The 24,392-nt window shown below is 43.8% G+C and overlaps 1 protein-coding gene across 2 annotated transcripts in view; it reads left to right on the top strand.

The window, feature by feature from the left end:
- Nucleotides 1-24,392, top strand: part of LOC137379738 (V-type proton ATPase 116 kDa subunit a 4-like) — a 127,839-nt gene that overhangs the window by 62,611 nt on the left and 40,836 nt on the right. The window contains exons 8-13 of one of the 2 annotated variants that reach the window (XM_068051044.1): nt 5-87; nt 4,173-4,266; nt 9,778-9,990; nt 18,150-18,300; nt 20,719-20,789; nt 22,108-22,265. In XM_068051044.1, coding sequence (XP_067907145.1) covers nt 5-87; nt 4,173-4,266; nt 9,778-9,990; nt 18,150-18,300; nt 20,719-20,789; nt 22,108-22,265 — 770 coding nt within the window. Of the gene's footprint in view, nt 1-4; nt 88-4,172; nt 4,267-9,777; nt 9,991-18,149; nt 18,301-20,649; nt 20,790-22,107; nt 22,266-24,392 lie in introns of both variants that reach the window. The other variant, XM_068051043.1, reaches the window with a different exon arrangement.

The raw sequence follows: 24,392 nt of genomic DNA, 5'->3' as shown, positions 1-24,392 counted from the left end.
GCAGCTCGTGGAGGTACAGAAGAATGTGTTCATTATCTTCTTTCAAGGGGAGCAGCTGAGACACAAAGTGAAGAAGATTTGCGACGGGTGAGGTGATCACTTTAGTGGAGTGGGTATGACATCATGCCAGCACTTTACAGGCCTCTTTTTTATTTAAGTTGAGAAATCGGAGGCAAAGGGCCAAGGCTCACTGGGCCTTCTGATTTTCTGTTTTTTTTCTTGAAATTGAGTCAGAAGAATTGAAGCTACTAGTAATTATTTCACTGACCAGAGATCATGCTGAAGCTGTACAATTGCTTGGTCACCTGATGCACTGAGTCCAATTCTTGCTGCTGCAACGCAGAGGAGAGCAAAGGGACTGACAGCTAGATAGAGTACAATGTTGATGCCCATAATCTCTCAATCTGGAATGTTAACTGTTCACCAGCAGGCTCAACAATCAGGGAGATACAAGGTTGTAAATGCAATTCTGGAACTCCACAATAAAATTCAGAAATACTGTCATCTGAAAACCAATCGGTAGAATGAGCAGAGCATTTGATGACTCGGATTCTGATGATTCCATTTGGGGGACCAGCTATTTGTACTGTGAAGTACATTAATAGTTGGAAATGAAGGCAGTCAATGACAATCATTATATATCTCCAGATACATGAGTTAAATAAGAATCTGATGAACCAGGCCTGATACTATTTCGCTAACTTTGGCACTTAGTATAAACAAATGTTCCACAGATAGCTTATCTACATCACTGTGTATGATAAGATTACAATGGCAAGGACAGGAAATGGAGGCCATTTGGCCCCACTAATTCATCCATCCATGTAGTTCCCCAATCATAGCACCTAACTGCCTCCTGAATGATCCCAGAGTTTTTGTCTCTACTACCCTTCCAATAAGATTATTCCAAGCGTTGATCGCTCCTAACTTCAGTCCTGAGCTTACCTTTTACCCATTTGTTCACTTGCTGTAGTTTAGTTTAAAATAGTGCTCCAGATTTACTTTTCCTATTCTGTTTGGTGCTTCCATAAAATCCTATCTCAAACACCTCCCTTCAAGACTGAGGAGCCTGAGTTTCTTCTAACCTATCCTGGTAACTGCGCTGACACTGGGGATTAGCTTTGAAGCCCTTCTCTGCACTACTTCCTTGGCTAAAATGTATCGCATGTGCCAGTGACCAGACAGGACTCCATACTGACAGTGGAACCTAATGGGAGGAGTGTGCAGTTTCCTCACAATGCTCTTAGAAGCTGCTCTTGAGACAGAACTATATGAGCTGCTGGTTATGAATGCAACTGCACATACTTCTGGTGATTTATCACAGACACTACAAACTCAGTAAACCTGTGGCCACTTCACCCCAGAAATATAAAGAAGGTGAATTCTCATGAAATTGAAAGTCCAAATTTTCATGGTGCTTGGGTGTTTCCATTGAAGGCAGCTCAGAATGTGGTATTCCAACCTGTTGGGCACCAGTGCAGCTGAATAGGGTTCTTCAGTTTGGTGCAGAAGTAAAATGGGGAGAGTGGCAATCTGAGATTGCGGTCCCTGCTTGAGCTCGCCCGTTGATTAGATATTAAAAAGGGTGAGTGGTCTCAAGATTCCAAAAGGTACTGCACCAGTAGATGGTTCTATAAATGCAATGTTATATGACAGTTTGAAAGTAATGGAGTGCCAGCTAACTTTATGTGACAGCCCTAAACAGAACATTTAGCAATCCTCTTGTATTCCATTTCTAAAAAATTAAAAACACATGACCAATATTTCCCAGAAGCCATTATATTGAGCGCTGACAAGAAAAACAAGGTTGTCACACCATTTCAGAACATTGCAGGGCAAGTTTTAATTTTGTTTACTAAGATGCTGGTGAGTGGTTTAGGTGTGAAATAGTTTTCAGCCATCATATGCTGAGATGAGTAGGAGGAAACCCACCAGTTCTCGTGGGTGAAGAACTTGGCTAAGATTGTCAGAGGAAGATGCAGATTACCGGTTGCTACAAACCAATTCAACAGCTTCTGAGATGCACCCCTTCCTCTCCATGAGAAAAAAAACAGAAAAAGAACCAGTTTTATTTACCTTTTTCCTTCATCGCGCATGACTGCAAAATGGTGAGAAATGCACACATTTTTGCTGTCAAAGAGTGTAAGACTGTTTTGTTTTGTGTGTTTAGGGGTGGATATCCATTTCCATATGGGAAGAGACCAAAGTTCCTTGAAAACAACGATGCCCTCACTTTGTCATTCTTACTAAAACGAGGACACGAGTTCAGGGTTTCACTCATAACTACAGTGGCTCAGTGGCAGCACTCTCACCTCTGAGTCAGAAGGTTATGTGTTCAAGCCCCATACTAGGGTCTTCAGCACAAAGTCTAGGCCATCACTTCAGTACTGTATTGAGGGAGTGTTGTATTGTCATAAGTGCAGTCTTTCAGATGTGGTGTTAAACAGAGGTTCCCTCTGCCCTCTAGATAGACTCCCCAGTGTTCTGGCCAATATTTGTTTGTGGGACCATGGCATCTGACAATTGGCAGACATGTTTCCTGCACTACAACTGTGATTACACATCCAGAAAGTACTTAATTGACTGCAAAGCAATTTGGGATGTCATGAATGGTGCTCCATCAATGCAAGTCTGTTTGTCTGTCTTTTTTGTTCTATTTTAAATGCCCCTTCTGACTTTCTTTGTGAGCTTTTATTCAGCCCAGCTCCCAATATTTTCTTTGTGTTGCTTCCAGTGTTTCTATTTTCAAGTGAAGCCTTGCTGTTTGCTTTTGCCACTTGCTTCAGTGTTTATTTTGCAACTGCAGGTCATTATTTATTTTTAGCCTGACTACTTGTGGGATTTTTTTCCATCATTCCAGCTATTTGTTTACTGCTGCTTTCCATGTTTGTGTTTGTTTTAGTGGCACTGCCAATATTTCTGTTTTTAACCACAGCTGTGCTGTTTCCTAACAAGTCCTGCTGCCAGTATGTATTTCTTTTCATCTTTCTCCCAGTGTAAATGTTCTTTTATTCCCACTCTGGACTTCTGATTATAAAGGAAAGAAAGTAAGATTTGCATATATTTAGCACCTTTCACAACCTCAGGATGTCCTGGAATGCTTTACAGTCAATTAAGTACTTTTGAAGTGTCGTTACCCCTGTAATGTAGGAATTGCAGCAGCCAATTTGGACACTACAACATCCCACAAACAGCAATGGAATAATGGCCAGATAATGTATTTTAGTGATGATGATTGTGTGATAAATATTGGCCAGGACACCGGGAATATCTCACCTGCTCTTCTTCAAAATAGTGCCATGAAATCTTTTATGTCAACCAAAGAGGACAGATGGGGTTTTGGTAAGGCTGTTTCTCAGACGTGAAAAGATTGTGGCAGGGACCATACAATGAACAACACTAAGTGTGAAACCATCCTGACGTGGAAATATATCACTGTTCCTTCATCATCACTGGGTCAGAATCTTGGAAATCCCTTCCTAACAGCGCTGTTCATGTACCTACACAAGGACTGCAGTGATTGAAAAAGGCAGTTCACCACCATCTTCTCAAGGTCAATTAGGGACGGGCAATAAATGCTGGCCTTGCCAGCAATGCCCACGTCCCATGAGTGAATAAAAAAGATTGATGCTGCAAGCAGATAATATCTATAGCTTTAAATGTGCTCTGGTATTGAATTGGGTTGGTTGAAAAACAAACATGCATTCAAACACATTGATAGTGTACAAGTTATGTTACTGGACTAGTAATCTAGAGGTTTGGATTAATAATCTGGAGAACAGGGGTTCAAATCCCATCATGACAGTTTGGGAATCTGAAATCAATTAATAAAATTCAGGGAATAAAAAGCTTGAGATCAATAAAGGTGATCATGAAGCTGTTGGATTGTTGTAAAAACCCAAGCTGGTTCACTAATGTCCTTTAGGGGAGGAAACCAGCTGTCTTTACCTGATCTGGCCAATAATGTGACTCCAGTCCCATACCAATGCGGTTGACACGTTACTGCCTTCTGAAGTGGCCTAGGAAGCCACCCAGTTGAATCAAACCACTACCCACAGTGGTTAAAGAAGGGTCACCGCCACCTAGGGATGGGCAATAACTGCTGGCCTTACCAGCAACGTGATTGAATTTTTTTTTTAAAAGGTGGTAATTTTCTCTCTGGTTTGTCTTAGGTTCCGTGCCACCGTGTACCCATGTCCTGAATCTGCCAATGAGCGCTGGGAAATGGCAGCTGGTGTGAAAACACGCATTGAAGATTTAAATACTGTAAGTGAGCTACCAGGAGCAGTGGCCATATCAGGGTTGGTAAACTACTCCTTAAGCTGTTTGTGTGCTAAGCACCAAATGACACTTGTCTCCCTCTGTTGCACTCAGTCAGGGTCAGAGTAACTGCAACTAACTTGACAGCACCTCCTAAACCTCAGAATGATGAGAGCAGCAGATGCAAGGGAATAGCATCACCACCTCCTCCAAGCCTCACACCATCCTGACTTAGAAATATATCACCGTATTCTCATTGTCACGATCAAAAACCATGAAACTCCCTCCCTAATAACACTTTTGGGGGTACCTTCACCACGCAGACTGCAGTGGTTCAAGGAGAAGGCTCCTTCTTGAGCAATTGGGGACAGACAATAATTGCTGGCCTTGTCAGTTTCACACACGTCCTGAGAATGGGATTAAAAAAGAACTACTCATAGATCTAAGGTGAGTGCTTGAATTTAAGAGTTTGAAGCAGTGATACTGTCTGTGGCCACAAACCGAACAGCCCTGTGATTGATGAGTTAAGCTGACCTCTTAACTGAAGTATGAGGTTTGGACTTCGTACCCATCCAGGACAGCTGACCTAACACACAGCTCTAGCAAACATCAACCGACACAACCTAGAAAAGCTCATCAACATCTTCACAAGAACTAACACATCCACTCCCTCTTTTTGAAAAAAAACACACAACACAGCAACACTATAAACGCCAATGATCAAGGCCACTGACTTTCTATTGCATTGGATTTGAGGCATTTTATAAGTGTTTTAGTGGATTACATTCTGCACTGATGATTAAATGCACTAGATCATGTTTGCTTCTACCACCTTTTCACTCCCCTTCATCACTATGTTCTCTCTCCATTTTCCCACTTCTGTTATCACTATACATTCATTGCCAACCATTCTATCCCTCCCTTTCATGACCATCCATTCCATACAATCTTCCTCCACCCACTCCAACCCCTTGCCTCATGTTACCTGAGTCTGCAGACTAATGTGCCAAAATTGGGCCCTCCCTGCTCTCTATCTACTGTATGCAGAATCTGCAATCCTGGTCATGGAGCAGTGCGGACAAAGAACCAGGTTCTATTCATTAGGCATTAGCTGTGGGATTCTGGGGGAGAGAGATCTAGCTGTGTTGACTTTTGTTGGCAAGCTCTGACACACTGACCGTGCCCCCAAATCACTGACTATCAGTTATGAAATGGTGATTATGTGCGGTCTAATATAGTAGAAGTTAATGGCAAAATATAAGCAATTTGTATATCTCGGCAGAACCTACACATTTTTAGAGTGGAACAAGCCACTTCTTTAGATCCAATGCAAATGTTGCTATTTAAATCAATGAACCATTCTGATTCAAGGTTGAAGACGACCCTTATGATTGTCAAGGGAACAGGCGCTATGGGCTTTATTGTGTCAGCTTGGATAGTCTCAGTGGAAATCGGGTTGGTCTCCAGGCTGTACTCAATTGACCTTTTTCATCAATAGGTACAGAATAGGGCTTATCCAGTTTGCCTTTTGTCTTTGAGCTATGGAACATTTGTTGATTACTTACATGCTGTTTTTATTTGTTCATGGGATGTGGGTGTCTCTGGCTAGGCCAGCATTTATTGCCCATCCCTAATTGTCCTTGAGAAGGTGGTGAGCTGCCTTCTTGAACTGCTGCAGTCATTGGGGTGTAGGTACACCAACAGTGCTGTTAGGAAGGGGTTTCCAGGATTTTGACCCAGCGACAGTGAAGGATCGGCGATATAGTTCCAAATCAGGATGGTGTGTGGCTTGCAGGGGAACTTCAGGTGGTGGTGTTCCCATGCATCTGCTGCCCTTGTCCTTCTAGGTGGTAGAGTTTGGGGGTTTAGAAGATGCTGTCGAAGGGGTCTTGGTGAGTTGCTGCAGTGCATCTTGTAGATGGCACACACTGTTGCTACTGTGCATCAGTGGTGAAGGGAGTAAATGTTGAAGGTAGTGGATGGGGCGCCAATCAAGCAGGCTGCTTTGTCCTGGATGGTGTCGAGCTTCTTGAGTGTTGTTGGAGCTGCACCCATCCAGGCAAGTGGAGAGTATTCCATCACATTCCTGACTTGTGCCTTGTAGATGGTGGACAAGCATTGGGGAGTCAGGATGTGAGTTACTCACCAGAGAATTCCTAGCCTCTGACCTGCTCTTCTTGCCACAACAATTATGTGGCTGGTCCAGTTCAGTTTCTGGTCAATGGTAACCTCCAGGATGTTGATATTGGGGGATTCGGTGATGGCCATTGAACATCAAGGGGGAGATGGTTAGATTCTCTCTTGTTAGAGATGGTCAATTTCTGGCACTTGTGTGGCACAAATGTTATTTGCCACTTATCAGCCCAAGCCTGGATGTTGTCCAGGTCTTGCTGCATATGGACATGGGCTGCTTCAGTATCTGAGGAGTGGTGAATGGTGCTGTTGTTGGCCTGTGATGCGCTATCTTTATTTCTTCCCCTGTAATGGTTTCTGTTGTATGGGTCCACTGGTTCATTTAGAATGAATGGATTAAAATGTACAATAATAGTTGTTCCTTTAATATATGATCTATTGGAAGACTCACAGAACTACAAGTAACATTCAAAGAAAACATGAATTTTTATTATATTTTAACTGGAACATATATATACAAGCAGTTACTGTATGAGCCACATCTAAACATGTCTTACTCTGTTGGGCTTCACCCAGAACTTCCTGGTCACATGTGACATGACATCGCTTCCTCTGGTGATCTTTGTTTGCAGCCCTCAAGGTGGTCCCTTCTTAAGGCAGTCCTACAATATCCCTCTATTTTCCAAAGATAAAAATATATGTACAATATACAATGATGTTTTGGTTCTGACTAACTGTACATGATTAAAACAAAATGTTATTTCCAAGTAAGTAAGTTTAACACTGTCTAAAACGTTGAGGAGGTTTGCTTATTCAGCCCAATCTTGTTATCATAAACCTCTTCCCTCATTTGGAAAGCTTAGGAAAATGATGTCTGGCAACATCACCAAACACTGGCAATCCCTCTGGCATCTCGGTACTTGCTGCAACGAAGTGAAGCCTGAGGAGAGACTCCCGATCATATCGCCTCTTTGTATCAAGACTCCCAGCATTTGTGTCGTCGTCCTTTACATAGACTGACCTGATGCACTCGACCTGTGTATTTTCTGCCATCTTCAGTGTATCACTGACTTCATGTATTGTCATTTTGTAATTCTCGGCATATAGCAAGTCCTACGACAACTGGTCCAGTTGTGTCTACAATGTCAAACATTTGTGGTAGGCATTTGAAGCTCCCAGAACTGCACTGTAAGGTTATTGTTCCAATGCCCTTGTTTGGGGAACCATTGTAGGCAGTCAGCCTAGCCATGGTGGGCTGTACCATAGATTCCTATTTGTTTAAGTACATGTCCTTCAGTATATGGAAGGGAAGAATATTTGCACTTGTTCCGGTGTCGATTTCTACTCTGAGCTTATACTTGCCACTCTTTTATGGCTATATAATCCCGATCATGGCTCAGATTGTGTAATAACATTGACATGTTGATCCAAATCGACTATGTGAAATGCTTGCTCGCTGTTCGCACGATTGAACTCTTCATCCATGTTCTCCTGACAATCTGTCTCTCTGCTGACCTGATGTACCTTTTGTTGTGTGTTGGCATACCTCTTGTTGCGTTTGCCATCCTGTCTTGCAGACTTTCCGCATGTGATCTGCCACCATTCCTGTGCAGTATCTGAGCTCAGCATTCTGCAGTGCCTTGCCCAATGTCCTCACAATCCACAAGCTTTACACTGGCTCTGGTATGCTGGACAACTGTGAATTAGGTGAGTCAGGCCACATTTACCAAAAGGCTTAGCAGACTTCTGAGCCTTGGTTACCATACCAATTGTCGTAGCTGCCCCCAACGTTTGTAACTGTTGCTGCCCAGCTATGATGGCTTCAAATTTCCTTCCATCGTTGAATAGTGCATCTAAGATGTGCCCTTTCTTCTTTTCTAGCAGGTCTTTTTGAAAGGCCTGTAGTGGGGTAAGCGTGATTACTAGCTCTATAATCCATTCTGACAACTCGATATCTGTGAAGTCACAATATTGAGCTTTGTCTCGTCACCTTACAACAAACTGGTCAATGGACTCATCTTTCCTTTGCTGGTAGGTCATGAGCTCAAGCCTATGTGTTTGGAAATTGACCTCAGTTGCTACTGCAGGAATGTCCATATCTTGCTAGGGTCATTCTGATCCTCAGCTGATAATTCTGATGTATAGATCTATTGTAGGCCCTTGTTTCCCAGTGCGATCTTAATTTTGGTAGCATGCTTCTCTGGTTCGCTCACTTCTTGATTGAAGAAATAGAGTTCCATTCACTGTTGAAACAATTTAAATTCACACGCGATGTCCAATGCCTTCCAATCTATAACTGGATATCTGAAATCCATTGTCTCAATGATCCTGCTTTGTTATAAATATAGTACTTATTCACAGGTTTCTTTTTCACAGGCATACTTTTTTCTTGTTTAGACAGTTTTGTTTTTCAGGCCTGCCCCTTTAAAAGTGAGACTACATCAGTTTTTTTTTTAAACAGTTTTTTTCTCTCTCTGCAGCCAGCTACAACTTGCAGTACTGGCAGTAGCTACAACCAGCCTTTCTAATTGTACTGTGGACTTCCAGTGGCACTGAGTTCTTCCCTCTCTTTTTGGCTTAGGCCCCACCCAAGAAGCAAAAAAAACTGGAAAAACCAAATAGTAATGGCTTCAGCTACTGCTTTTCAAATTTTTTGATCAGATTAGGTGAAAGCTCTGATCTCCTGGCAAACTGCCTGCTGTAATCAGAGTTTCAACACCTCCCAGGGTCCCCTCAGGCTCACAGCAATGTTGTGGGGTCTCCTGATAACTGTTCTTCTGCTGCATCTTTAGCCAGTCTAGTAGGCAATTCGTGTTCCTTGTTCTCTTTTAGTGTGTTCTTCAGAAAAAAAATCAAACATTACCACAATGTAATATTTAGTGGTCTTCAGAAAATAATATATCCCAAATGTTGCCACTGAGTAATATTACTTGTTCCTTTGATATGCGAACTATAGTAAGCTCACATGACTACAAGTAATATCCAAAGAAAACATGGGTTTTTATTCTAACTTAACTGGAACATATATATAAGCAGTTACTGCGTGAGCCACATCTGAACACATCTCACTCTGTCGGGTTACACTCCCAACTCCCTGGTTATGTATGACATGACGACACTTCCTCTGATCATCTTCACCTAAAGCTCTCAAGGTGGTCTGCTCTTTAGGTGATCCCACATCAAAATGGGCAAAGTAGTCTTCCCAATCCTTCTTTATTTTGTGATATTATGTTATTCTCTTAGTTATAGGTCTTAAAATGAGAAAATGATAAATTTTTCACAATCATTTATTTTTCCCTTCTACAAAATCAATTTGTTTTGTCAATTTAAAGCATAAACTTGGTTTGATTTTCGTTAGTGAGAATTCACTTTTTAATTATTCAGGTACTTAACCAGACTGAAAGCCATCGCCGCCGGGTCCTGCAGGAAGCAGCGAAAAACTTACTAATCTGGCAAGTGAAGGTGAAGAAAATGAAGGCAATCTATCATACTCTGAATCTTTGCAACATCGACGTGACCCAACAGTGCCTCATCGCAGAGACCTGGTGTCCGGTAGCTGATATGGATAGGATCAAAAAGGCACTGAACCAAGGGAAGGTGAGCAGTTCAAACTGTGGACAGGTGATGTTATTAAAGGGTTTCCAGACCAAGTCACCTCATTTATCCTACTGAGGCAAAAAAGCGAGTTACTTTGCTCATGGGAGTTTATGTGTCAACTTTTTTTATTTTGTTCAATTGTACCTACAACTTGCAGAGTTTTGCTCCTTAATATCGATGGCTCCTCCAAAACAACTGCACCCCCGCCCCGCCCCGCCCCCCACCCTGATATCTTAGCAGTCACAATGTCACTGCAGGACAATCAAAGCAGAAACCTAGAGCAATAAGAAAGCTCTTGTTCCATAAAGGTACTGTACTACAGGCTTAAGTTAATGAAGAGGATTGGGCTGGATTTTGCTGTAAAACAGCGCTCACTGTTATTTTTGCACAAATCTGATAGTAACTTCAGGCGAGCGCAGGTCTGTAGTTAAATGTGAAAATCCGGCAGTTGCTATCCAAAATGTGCCACTCCTCCATAAACTGCTCAAAAACAACAACTCACTGTTTGGCTCCCCATTCAAATGTATTAACCGGCGTGAAGTTTCTGTATTGTTGTCATACTGTACGGACTAAACTCACCATAAAAACATTAAGGCTTATCCTTTCAAATAAGAAATAGTAAGGGATTATGTGGGGTCAGATTAAGACTGAATACAGTCAGATCTAAATGAGGTTCACAATACATGTATGTAAACATACAAAGCATGGTATACAAGGTTGGTGAGCTGCAAGCGTAAACATGATATTGTGATAACGGAGATCTGGTTCAAAAAAAGGGCAGGACTGGGTACTAAATATTGCTGTATACAAGGTGTTCAGGAGAAATAGGGAAGTAAAGGAGGGTGGAAGTGTACATTAAGCAGAATATTTTAGTGTTGGAGAGAGAGGATCCCCTAGCTGAGTCAACCACAGGATCTATTTGGTTAAAGTTGAGAAACAATAGAGGTGCCCTTACACTATTGGGTGTACGCTACAGGCCACCAACTAGTGTGAAAGATGCAGAGGAGCAAATTTGAAGGGAAATTACAGAGAGGTGCAAGAGCTATTGAATACTGATAATGGAGGACTTTAATGACCCTAAAATAAACTGGGATAATAGTGTGAGGGACAGAGAGGGGGAAGAGTTTCTCAAGTTGTTCATTTAGAAGCCGTGATCATTGTATCATAAGGTTTAGGCCAGCTATGGAACAGGACAAGGAGCAATCGAGAACAAAACTATTTAATTGGAGGAGGACCAATTTCAGTGATTTGAGAACTGACCTGTCCCAGGTCAATTAAAATGAAAAGGTTGACAGGCAAAACTGTAACAGAACAATGGGCTGAGTTTAAAGAGGAGATGGTTTGGGTAAAGTTGAGGTACATTCCCTCGAGGGGGGAAAGGTAGGGAAACCAAAGCCAGAGCTCCCTGGATTTCAAAAGACAGTAAAATGAAGCAGAAAAAGGGTGTGCATGACAGATTTTGAGTTGATAATACAAGTGAGAACCAGGCTGAATATAGAAAGTTCATGGGGAAATGAAAAGGAAAATAAGGGAGGCAAAGAGAAAGTATGAGAAGGGACTGGCAACTAACATAAAAGGGAATACAAAAGTCTTCTATAGTCATATAAATAGTCGAAGGGTAATAAAAGAAGGAGTAGAGCTGATGAAGGACTAAAAAGTAGACCTATGCATACAGGTAAGGGCAAGGCTAGGTATTAAATAAATACTTTGCATCTGACTTTACCAAGGAAGAAGATGCTGCCGGAGTCATAGTAAATGAGAAGGTAGTTGAGAAGGATGGACTCAAAATTAATAAAGACAAGGTACTAGAAAGGCTGGCTGTACTTCAAGTTGATAGGTCACTGGGAGTGGTTGGGATGCATCTGAGGATGAAAGGGTAAGTAAGGGTAGAAGTTGGAGAGGTTCTGGCCATATTCTTCCAATCCTCCTTTGATACAGGGGTGGTGCCAGAGGACTGGAGATTTGCAAATTTGCACCCTTGTTCAAAAAAGGGTCTGACGATAAGCCCAGTCAGTTTAACCTCGGTGGTGGGAAAGCTTGTAGAAATGGTAATCCGGAGCAAAGTTAATGGTCACTTGGACAAGTGTGGATTTATTAACGAAAGCCAACACAGATTTGTTAAAGGTAAATAAGTGTTTAACCAACTCGATTGAGTTTTTTGATGAGGTAACAGAGAGGGTTGATGAGGGTAATGCAGTTGATGTGTTGTACATGGACTTCCAAAAAGCATTTGATAAAGTGCCATTTAATAAGTTTGCCAGCAAAGTTGATGCCCATGGAATAAAAGGAACAGTGGCAACATGGATACAAATTTGGCTGATTGACAGGAAACAGAGTTATAGGGAATGGTTGCTTTTCAAACTGGAAGAAGGTTCCCCAGTGGTCGATACTCGGAATGCTGCTTTTCTCAATATATATATTAATGACTTGAACTTGAACTTGCAGATGACACAACTTGGAAGTATTGTGAATAGGAGGATAGTGATAGACTTCAAGAGGACATAGACAGGCTGGTGAAATGGCAGCCATGTGGCAGATGAAATTTAATGCAGAGAGGTGTGGAGTGATACATTTTAATAGGAAGAATGAGGAGAGGCAATATAAACTAACGGAGTTGCAGGAAAAGAGAGACCTAGGGCTACATGTGCACAAATCGTTAATGCAGCAGGGCAGGTTGAGTGCGCTGTTTAAAAAAAGCATACAGGATCCTGGGCTTTAGAAATAGAGCCATAGAGTATAAAAGCAAAGAGGTTATGATGAACCTTTCTAAAACACTTGTTAAGCTTCAACTGGAGTATTGTGTCCAATTCTGGGCACTACACTTTAAGGAGGATGTGTGAAGGCTTTAGAGAGGATGCAAAAATGAGTTACGAGAATGGTTCCAGGGATGAGGGACTTCAGTAACGTGGATAGATTGGAGAAGCTGGGGCTGTTCTCCTTAGAGAAGAGAAGGTTAAGAGGAGATTTGATAGAGGTCTTCAAAATCATGAGTGAAAAACTGTTTCCATTGGTGGAAGGGTTGAGAACCAGCAGACGCTGATTTAGAGTGATTGGCAAAAAAACCAAAGGTGGCTTGAGGAGAAACATTTTACACAGTGTGTGCTTAGGATCTGAAATGCACTGCCTGAGAGCGTGTTGGAGGCAGATTCAATCGTGGCTTTCAAAAGGGAATTGGATAATCACCTGAAGAAAGAAAATTTACAGGGCTATAAGGAAAGGGAGGGTGAGTGGGACTAGCTAATTTGTTTTTGCAGACAGCCGGCATGGAAATGTTGGGCCAAACGTCCTCTCTCTGCACTTTAACCATTTTATGATTCTAAGTTGAAGTACCCTTTTATCAATGTGGTAAGTCTTAATTATTGCCAAATAATCTCGTTGGCATTGAAAATTAACTTTTACAAGTGTGGAGCCTTATTCCTTCAGCTTTTAACTATTATTGGAGAATTGTTTTTAATTGTTATTATTTGCTTTTACTTATTGTCTCTTACTTTTCTCTCAATTCAGCATTTCTTTCCTTAGTTTATGGGCAAGGGTAACAAACAGCAGGTGCCATTTGTTCACTGCTCACAACAAGCTTTGGCCCACCAAGTGCTGAAAATATTGTTGTAGTGGAGAAGGGGTTTACAATACTGCAATAACCTAAAACCGGGGGAAAGAATGTTTAGGTGGAAACTCTATGTAAATGCTACATTACTGGGCATTGCCCTGTACAAACAAGGTCCCAGCTGCAATCTCTGATCAGTGCTGAGTTAGTTGATTCCAGCCAGCAGTAGCAGTTGGAGTTTGGTAGCGGAGCAACCAGCCAGAGTTCCTCTTCTGATTGTGAACCAGTGACCACCCCCACCCCTACTATTTACTGCCCGAATGAGGGACCTGGCATCAGGAAGGGTGGCCTGCTGAGGGCCAACCTCCTGCCCTTGCAGCCTCTGATTGGCCGGCAGCTCTCCAATGGCAGGACTTCTGGCGACAGGGTCCTAAATCCTTTGGAAGGCCCGCCGCTGTCCAATTAAGTGCCTGGTTGGCACTAAATTTAGTGGGCCTTCCGGAAAAGAGGTGACGAGGGGATCTTGGTGTCAGTTTCCCTTGCATCGAGACCCCCTCCACCAGCATAAAACTCCCCCCACTGTGTGAGCTTCTGCTCAGATCCCAACTCTCAAGCTGAGGGGACCATCACTGGATTTTCCGAGGTGTAGGGGGTCATCGACTGCACGCATGTGGCCATCAGAGCTATGGAACACCAGCCAGTTGTCTTCATCAATGGGAAGGGCTTCCACTCCCTCAAAATACAACTGTTCTGCAACCATCTGTGCTTGCTTCCTGGAAAATTGCCACGATGCCGACATTTTGAGGCAGCCAGAGCTTTTTTGCCCTCCTTCCAGCCTTCAGGGATGGATCCTTGGAGACCATGGCTACTAACACCTGTGAGGAGCCCATGCACCGATGCAGAGGAGTGATATAATGCCTGCCACAGGACAATGTGAGCTACCATTGAGAAGGCCATTGGTCTGCTGAAGATGAGATTCAGGTGCCTTGACTGGGCTGGTGGAGCCCTTTAGTATACTCTTATCAGAGAACAGCACAGGAACAGGCCATTCGGCCGTCCAAGCCTGCGCCGATCATGATGCCTGTCTAAACTAAAACCTTCTGCAGTTCCGGGGTCCGTATCCCTCTATTCCAATCCTATTCATGTATTTGTCAAGATGCCTGTTAAATGTTGCTATCATACCTGCTTCCACCACCTCCCCCAGCAGCAAGTTCCAAGCACTCGCCACCCTCTGTGTAAAAAACTTGCCTTGCACATCCCCTCTAAACCTTTCCCCTCGTACCTTAAACCTATGTCCCCTAGTAACTGACTCTTCCAACCTGGGGAAAAAGCCTCTGACTATCCATTATCGTCTCGTCATGGTCTGCTGCGTGTGATACAACCTGGCCCTGCAGATGAACAATGAGGAAAGTGAGGAATGGACTGTCTCCTCAGACAATGAAGATGCAGAGGGAGTAGATGGGCAACCCACGCCAGATGAAGGACCGCAGGGGCAACAGGCGAGTAGCCATGAGAGACGCGTAAGGAAGGCTCGCGATGCCTTATACATTCTCGTTTCCTTTTGATCCTTACTGCCACTTGTACCTTCACCAATAAAGACCTACTTTTATGCAGCCATATTGTCACCTTCCTTCTTCAAGGATGCATTGGCAAATTGAACATTCACGCAGAGCAGTTCTGGTGAAGCTCCAGAGTTGACCCTCGCAGCATCTTTGATCGTCTTTAGCCTCTTCAAGAAGGTTGTGATGCAGCGAAGCCAAGTCCCTGATGTAAGGCAAAGGGAGAGAGTCCGTGCTTAGCAGAAAAGATTGATTCACATTCAGACTGCAGACAGCTATTTTTATCTGAAACATACACTCGCCATGATATCTCCGTGATTTAACGTGCACTTCTTAATTCTCTTCCGTGAACGCCTATGTGGTGCTGCCCCTGTATTGTCAGCTGCGGTGGAGGCTGGCTGCTGACCTTACTGCCCTGAAGCTATGGATGACCTTGGCGGTCATCCTCTAGATGCCTTGGGCCTGGACAGCATCAGCATAGAGAGGGCCTCCTGCACAGAAGCAGTACCAGCCTCTTTCGGCAGGGATGTTGGAGGAACTGGTGACGTGGCAGAGGGGCAGAAGAACCTGGAGCCCCCAGCTGCAGGAGGCAGCCACTTCTCCTCCCTAGCAGGGCAGACCTCTGCCTCCTGGCTGACCTGTGAGGACACAGAAGCTTGTGGTGACTCGAGGTCCCCCTGTCCTTCTCTCGCCTTGTCACTGCTGCCATGTGCCCATGCATGGGCGGATGGTATGGAGGTCTGCACGAATATCCTACAGACACTGAGTGCTTTGTTGGATGTGGCAGTCATCAGAGCCACTGATCTCTCAAATGGAGGGTGTCACTTGTGCACCAGTCAAAGACCTCAAGGCCTGGATGAACTACTTCATTGTGTGCACTGAGACACACATTTCCTCTGCCAGATGTTGCCACACCTCTTGTTGCGGCATTTCCCTTGATACTGAAACCAGAGGCACATCATGAGCCTGGGGTTCAGCATGGGCATTGCCTCCCACAGTCCTGCAACTGTCAGAGCCTCCGTCAGCTGCTCGAGTACTTGTGTGCTGTGCTCACCAGCTTGTGTGCCCAGATCTAAACTCGAATGCAAACCCAACAAGGTGCAAGTATCTGCACTGGTGGAGGATGCAGGAGTATGAGGTGCCGATGGACCCTCTGAGGCTCCTGCTTTTCCCTCAGAGGTGGCAGGATCCATCGCAGATGCAGAGATTCGTTGATTTGGCACCACTTGACCTGCATGAGAGAACAGAGACATGCAAGGGGAAAGGGCCTTCCCTCCCACCATAGCACACATCCCTACGATGCAGATCCCTGTGGGCACCGGATGCCTGATGAGCAGCATGGCTCCATCGCTGCAGATGCAGCCTTGTGCCCCGTAGTGACCTTACTGTCTTGGGAAGGTGCTCCTGCGTCTCAGTCATGATGCTCTGGCCATCTTGCGGTCCACCCAGCTCCATGGCCGCTTCCTCCATCGGTGTTACAACATGCAGCATGGGCAGCCCGCTACCAGTCTTGGCCCACTCTCTCCGGTTATGTGTTATCTTTTCCTGTAGAGAGAAGGAAGAGGGATTTGCTCCCCTAGCAACCCCAATCCCAACACATCAGCTAATATAAAATTAAAACAGAAAGTGCTGGAAATATTCAGCAGGTCTGGCAGCCTCTGTGGAGAGAGCAACAGAGTTAATGTTTCAGGTTTTGTTTTTAGATTTAGATTTTAGAGATGCAGCACTGAAACAGGCTCTTCGGCCCACCGAGTCTGTGCCGACCATTAAACTAATCCTACACTAATCCCATATTCCTATGACATCCTCACCTGTCCCTATATTCCCCTACCACCTACCTATACTAGGGGCAATTTATAATGGCCAATTTACCTATCAACCTGCAAGTCTTTGGCTGTGGGAGGAAACCGGAGCACCCGGCGGAAACCCACGCAGACACAGGGAGAACTTGCAAACTCCACACAGACAGTACCCAGAATTGAACCCGGGTCGCTGGAGCTGTGAGGCCACGGTGCTAACCACTGCGCCACTGTGACCTTTCATCAGAACCAGCTTGTGTCCAGATGTAAATGAACGCAAACCCACCGAGTTGCCAGTATCTGCACTGGTAAAGGGTGCAGGGGTATGAGGTGCCAACACGAGGTGCTGATGGTATGAGGTGCCAACACACAGCCTGCTGGAAGTCCAGCTGTCACTGATCGGGGCACACAGACGCCTCCTACATGTGTTCCCTTCCCAGGGATTTCACGAGATTGCGCTATGACAGGGGCCACCTCACCATGCAGTTATTTGCATCTCCTGACCCTTTGCCCACGTCTGGACAGTTGATCCTTCTCCTCCCAATGCTCCATCCTATTTCGCCAGATGCAGGGCCCAAGAGGTTGAAGGCATTAAATGATACTCACTTTTGTAGCCCAGATGAAATGATTGAACCGCTTGCGGCACCGAATCCATGTGTGTGGCATGATCCCACAGCTGCTGACCTCCTCTGCAATCTGCAGCCATGCTTGCTTTGGGTCCCAGCTCTCCTCCTCCCATCCCTTGGCAACAAGATGTCCCTCCCCTCCTTTGCAGTCTGCAAAAGCACCTGGAGGAAGGCATCAGGGAAGCGTAGGGCTGCCTGGGGTCTCCTCTTGGCCATCTCTAAATATCCACTATTATCATCTCCTCTTCCAGGCCGTCAGAATGCTGAGTTCATTGCAGGGCTGGCAGCCTTTTAAAAATGGTGCCAGCAACTGCTGAGGTATCACCTGACGCCGTGCTCCCTGCCTCGGGCCCGACCATGCAAGTGGTTGGGTGTCACAGCTCATTAGGCCCAGTTGGCTGGCCACCGCTGAATTGCATGCAGCCGGCCGCTCTTGCCACAGACATGCTTTGTGCCTGGTTCTGGTCCCGGTCCCAACAGTGGGATCAGTATCTCGCTAATAAAATTCGGCTGTGTAGGTGTGGGTTGTGGGTAAGTCGATCTCAGTCAGACCCCAATATCCATGCCCTTGATGGCATTGAAATCTTGCATCTAGTTGACTGCTGAATGAAATGCGCTGTTTTTTTCTCAGGAGCGCAGTGGTTCCAGTGTCGACCCAATCATGACCGTTGTGCAGACACAAATGGCCCCACCAACCTTCAACAGAACCAATAAGTTCACGGCTGGATTCCAGAACATTGTGGACGCGTACGGGGTTGGGACATACCGAGAAATGAACCCTGGTGACTCAATTTCAAATGCTTTTATCTGTGTCCTTTACTGTAACAGTGACTAACTGGTTAGCACGCTAATGCTAAATTGCTCTGCTATTTATATGCAGGTGATAAATGCCTTTGTTAAATAAGCGACTTAGGTCAAATTACAAGTGCCTTGAAATTGTGTGATGAGGAACAAGATAACACCTACTGGGAAATTCCTCTGGTCTTTTCACAAAGGTGCTAACCACAGTTTGAAGGCTGAATTGTAGCTAGGGCTTTCTCTCTCACATGCTCTCTCTTTCTCTTTTGTGACCATTTGTGATGTTCTGATCAGTTCAATGCACAATATTCATATGAGGGAGCTGACATGACATGAACAGTCAAAGCTTGCTCGGTTCTTGACTGCTCCTCGAATGATTAAATGACCTCCCTGGTAGGCTTCAACCCCCTAGGTGATTTACTGCGTCAGCAGAGAGCTTGCTGTTTGCTTTGAGCAGGTTCCTCACTTCAGTATGTGGAAGAGAGCAGGCTAGCCTCCCTCTGAGATTCCATCAGCCCACAAATATTTTCAAGAAAATGTACAGAAATAGACTTTGGAAAAAATGCAGAAAAAATGTATTAGAATGGTAACAGGGATGATGGATTTCAGTTATTTGGAGAGACAAGCGAAGCTGGGCTTGGTCTCTCGAGTGCAGAGAAGGTTAAGGGTGATTTAATTAAGCTGTTAAAAATTATGAAAGGTTTTGTTAGAGTTAAAAACTGTTCCCACTGTCAGTGTGATGATTGGGGTGGTCAGAGGACGTAGATGAAGAGAACTGACAATAGAACCAGAAAGGGGATGAGAATTTTTTTTTTTACACAGCAAGTTGTTATGATTTGGAATGTCTGAAAGGGTGTGAAAGCAGATTCAGTAGTAACTTTCAAAAGGGAATTGGATAAATAATTGAAAAGGAAAAATTTGCAGAGCTTTTGGGGCAAGAATTGGGGCAGTGGAACTAATTGGAAAGCTCTTTTTCAAAGAGCTAGCACAGGCAGGATGGGTCAAATAGCCTCTTTTTGTGCTGTATGATTTCTAGTGGAAATAACACAAGGTTTTTGATGTCTCCTGGCAGCAGTTCACAGTTGAGCTACTGAAAGCAGGTGACCTTTGAACTTCTGTAGCTTTGCAGGAAATCCAGAACTATTCAAGCATGCAGTGGCCTGTTGGAGATCTGCCGTGCAGGACTCAGCTGCTTCCCTGACCTTTCAGGACTGTCAGCTAATGCTCTGCTTGTTCTGATTGAGGATTAGCATTCTCCCAGTTTCTGAATGTAAACTGCACTGCTCCAATAACATCAGGGAGCCTATTCCTTGTGTTTTTTTTTAAAAACAGTTGGCCTGTCAGGATTACTTGCCATTAATGGGAAAGATACAAGTTTTCATGGGGTGATGTGCACTGCATGTTGCTTGCACCTCATTTAACCAGCAGGCATAAATATCCAGGTCTCTGCCAAACGCAATCGGCCGAGATTAAGGGTGTGGGTCAGTGTCTGGTTGGCCAGGCATGATTTTGGCAGTTTTAGGGGAGCGGCTCTCTGGCAGCCTTGTCTCCAATAATTTAAACTTAGTGTATTCCTTTACAGCTTGGAGAAACAGAAACAACAGTGGTTTTAGTAGTCTTTACTGCAAGTTCTTTAGATGGCAAGACCTTTATCACTTCCTCTTTCTGTCTTGTCCAGTTACCTAAACTCGAGCTCCTCAAACCAATATTTTCCTCAGGCTTATTAACATCTCCTTAAATGTAAGACCTTATTGGCTTCTTGTAGATTTCGAGGGGTCTCAATTTTGCTTCCGTTCACTTCCATGTCACTCAGCTTATTGATAGTTCACTTCCTCCAATCCCACCACCTCTCCTCTTGCTGCCACAAGCATCATCCTTCTGCCAGAAAAATGTCATACTATGGGAGGCCACCTTCTCTTGGGATACTGTTGATTCATCCCTGGGCAAATTAACGGATGCCCATCTGTGGGGGCCCCAGGTCCTTACTCCCTATGATGGTGGAGTCCTTTTGTCCTATAAAGACTGGTAGAAGGACCTGTTAACCTCAATCTTTTCTAGGGAAGTGACTTGAAATGGTAGCCAGCGGTAAGATTTAGATTTGGGTCCTGTGACCACCGATAGTTAAGCCAGCACTTTAGCCAGTTCTGTGCTACGATACATGTCCACCCATGTCCTGTTTCAATGTTGGTATACTGAACTTGATTGTAGCATTTCTTTTATTACGTACTGTATTTTATATCATTCTAAATGTCTAAGCTTCCAATAATACAATCCCACATTGTGTTCAATAGTTTGAGATAAGTCCTGTGAGTTCTTTGTGGTTTTTTTTGCAGCTCCTTATACTATCATCACCTTTCCATTTCTATTTGCTGTCATGTTTGGCGATTGTGGGCACGGAGCAGTTCTGCTCGGCTTTGCGCTCATCATGATCATTAATGAGAAGAACTTTGCTGCTCAGAAAGGTGGCAATGAGGTGGGTGAAGATTTTGAAAGGTTTGGCATGTACTTTTAGTGAGCAACACAAACGTCATTAACTTGAGGTTCAGGGGTAGTATTTGTCTCCGTGCAGGTGACTCTGGATTCAAGCTACGTGATCCCAGATTGTTTCAGCTATGTTCTGAAGTTCATTGCAGAATTAGCCAGATGAAAGAAAGAGAAAACGTTCACTTTTTTAATCACCTTTCACGGTCTCAGTATGTCCCAAAGCGCTTGTTAGCTAATGAAATACTTTGAAAGTGTAGTCACTGTTGGAATTAGGAAACAGAGCAGCCAATCTGCACACAGCAAGCTCCCACAAAGAGCAATGAGATAATGACCAGATAATCTGTTGTATTTTGGTGGTGTTGGTTGAGGGATAAATGTTAGCCAGGACCCCATACCCTTCTTTGAATTGTGCTATCTTAAAGTTTCTTCAAATGCATAGCTGGTTGAGAACTGAATAGGTGATCCATGCAAGCCAGGAAGATTCCCATGTTGATCTCTAGTCTTACATTAGCTGGTCTCAGTCAACATGACAATAAGGGTCAGTACACGCCGTCTCAGTGAACTCAGCCAGAAAGGGGAAAGATGGGTTGAATGTCCATTCTTCATCCTGGTGTGTTGCATGCTGACACTCTTATGCTTCAAGATGTGGTGGTGATTGTATTGGTGAAGCTACTAAACACATTTAAACTGTACTATACTTGTCTTGGACATTGCCACTTATGCAGGAAGAGGAGGGAGCCATTCAGCCCCTCGAACCTGTTCTATTTTATTAGAGAATGAATACTGTACCCAACTTTGATCCATATCCCTCGATACCTTTAACTAATAAAAATCTAACTATCTCGCTCTTAAAAGTTTCAATTGACCTACAACCTTTTGAGGGAGACAATTTCAGATTTCCACTAACCTTTTGTGTGAAGAACTGCTTCCTGATTTCACTTCTAAATGGCCATTTAGATGCTGCCTACTTGGTCTGAATTTCCCTCACCAAAGGAAATAGGTTCTCTCTACCCGATTTGAATCCTTTTGCAATTTAAACACGCCAAGTACATCATCCCTCAAACTTCTAAGTGGAAGAGAATACAAACCAAGTTTATGCAACCTCATAATTTAACCCTTTAAGTCCTAGTACCATTCTGGTGATCCAAGAGATTTGTTTCATTCCTTGGAGCTTCTACATTTTGGAGTGATTCACAACAATCGTGGATAGGTGGAAGAATGTAGCTTGTAGAAGTTTGATTCCCTACCTGTTTCCTTGGTGTTTAATTGGAGACAAAACCTAAAACTACTTGTTTCCCCAAATTTAGATCTGGAATACCTTCTTCAGTGGACGCTATCTCATCCTGTTGATGAGCATATTTTCCATTTACACTGGATTCATCTACAATGATTGTTTCTCGAAATCCTTCAACATATTTGGATCCTCTTGGCATGTCCGGGCCATGTTTCGCAATGGAACTTGGAAGTAAGTTTTGCAAAAATGATCAGTAATAATTACCCAGAACATTAACTGCGTAAGATCGGATGCAAACTGTTCAATTTGATTGTGAGGTGCAGTGACACGTGGTGTTTGGGTCAGATTTCCAGATGAGGTGGGATTCTGCCACTGTAACTTGAGTGGAAGATCGACAAAAATGGTGTTTATGCCAATTCTTCAAGGTGTCTGTAGACCTTCAGTTGAAGATGATTGGGAGAAATCCCATGGAAATTCAATTCCTTTGTTCTTCATTGGTGATATTCAAACGCTGAACCTGACTTCTGAAGAAATTAGTAGCTTTGTAGGATATGAAGCTCTATTAGAAGCAGTTGATGGCCAACCCCCTCCCGTAGATTCCAAACTATCTCAAGTAAAATTTTTAGTATCACTTTTAGACCTGTTGTACCCCAAATTAAGAACAGAAAACGTAGGGAAGAGTTGACTTCAGTCCAACAATGTCCCTGTTGATGTCATCAGTGTGGTGTCTCCATTGCTACACTCTGGGTGTGACTGCTTGTGCAGCCATACTCCCTACAGTGAGCTATTTACATCTGACCATTTCTGGCTTGATACTGTGGAGTGGCTTGTTTCTACATTTAACAAGGCTGAGTAGCGGACTCGGAAGCCATGTACCCTGTCAATTTCATATCTATTTGCCGTCCAGACCACAAATAGTTTCTCAAATAGTCATTTAATAGTACATAATTTGGGTATTGCTGAAAATAGAGACATGTCCAAGCTTTTTGTCTTGCACTCATCAAGATACTTGCAAGAATAACCAATGTAAGGGAAAACAGCAACTTATATTGCATGAGAAGAGAGTACTGACTGGTTGGCAAGTGAACTCTGATTAGTAGAGGCATTGCCATGGTGAATGCACCAGTTTATAGTGACTGATTGTTAACTGCCAAACTTTGTTTAAAATTTAAACCAGGCAGCTTGACTCTGATCCATATCCCTCGATACCTTTAACACGCTTGCGCGTGCTGGAAGCTACATATATTAATACACAGGGCCCTATTCTTTGCAGACAGAAAGAATATGTACAAATATTGTGCCTGTTTCAGCTAAACAAAATAAGTGACTAAGTGACCGCCATTCGCTGGTTCATTCCTTAGGGCAATGCCTTGACCAATCACAGTCAAGCTGCCGAGTTTAAATTTTAAACAAAGCTTGGCAGTTAACTATCAGTCACCGTAAACTGGTGCATATGCCATGGCAACACCTCTACCAATCAGAGTTCACTTGCCAACCAATCAGCACTCTCTTCTCATGCAATATAAGTTGTTGTTTTCCCTTACATTAGTTATTCTTGTGATTGCCCTGATGAGTGCAAGACGAAAAGCTTCGACAACATTTCTCTATTTTCAGCAATACTCAAATAGTTTCTCCCCATCCCAATCCTTCACTCTTAAATGTGCTGAAGTATGGTCTGCAGGCATTGTGAGGTCTCTGATACCTGATTAAACTGTCCAGTCGTCTTTATTAGCTTGCACAATAAGGAGATTTTTCCTCCTTCAAAACCCATCCACTTGTACACAGTTAAAATCAGGCCCTTAATTAGGCATTGGGAGGCTATTCTCCTGTCGGGGGCTATTACAACCCACAGCCGAACCTTTGCTTAATCTCCACATACACCCATTTTCCAGGACGGGAGTAATCAGGAGCAGAAACCCGAGCTGTGTTTTCATCTCCCCCATTCCAGGGTTGTTAAAAACATCTGTAGCCTCAATGACTTAGCGTAGACTCATCTACCACAAGCAACCTGTTCATTTGAGAAGGTTATCCTAAAAATCTCACAACAAGGGGATACAATTGTGAATTTCTTTTCTCTAGAGCAAAAGGCCCCAGTTCTCTAAGCCTGTCCTGGTGATAATTCAGGAACCTTAAACTAGGGTCCCCAGTGCCTCAAACTAAAATTTCACATCCTCATGTTTAAATGCCTCTATTGCCCCGTTCCTCCCTATCTTTATAACCTCCTCCAGCCATTTAGCCCACCCTAAATAATCCATTCCATTGCCTTTTTCCTCTTGCTCATCCCTCTCCCCCATGTCCTTTTCCCCACCATTAGTGACTGTGCCTTCAGAGGCTAGTCCTCACATTCTGGTATTCCCT

The sequence above is a fragment of the Heterodontus francisci genome, chromosome 18 (genome assembly GCF_036365525.1).
Source record: "Heterodontus francisci isolate sHetFra1 chromosome 18, sHetFra1.hap1, whole genome shotgun sequence".
NCBI classification, from domain to species: Eukaryota; Metazoa; Chordata; class Chondrichthyes; order Heterodontiformes; family Heterodontidae; genus Heterodontus; species Heterodontus francisci.
Note: the sequence above shows the minus strand (reverse complement) of the source record. Positions and strands in the feature narration are given on the sequence as shown.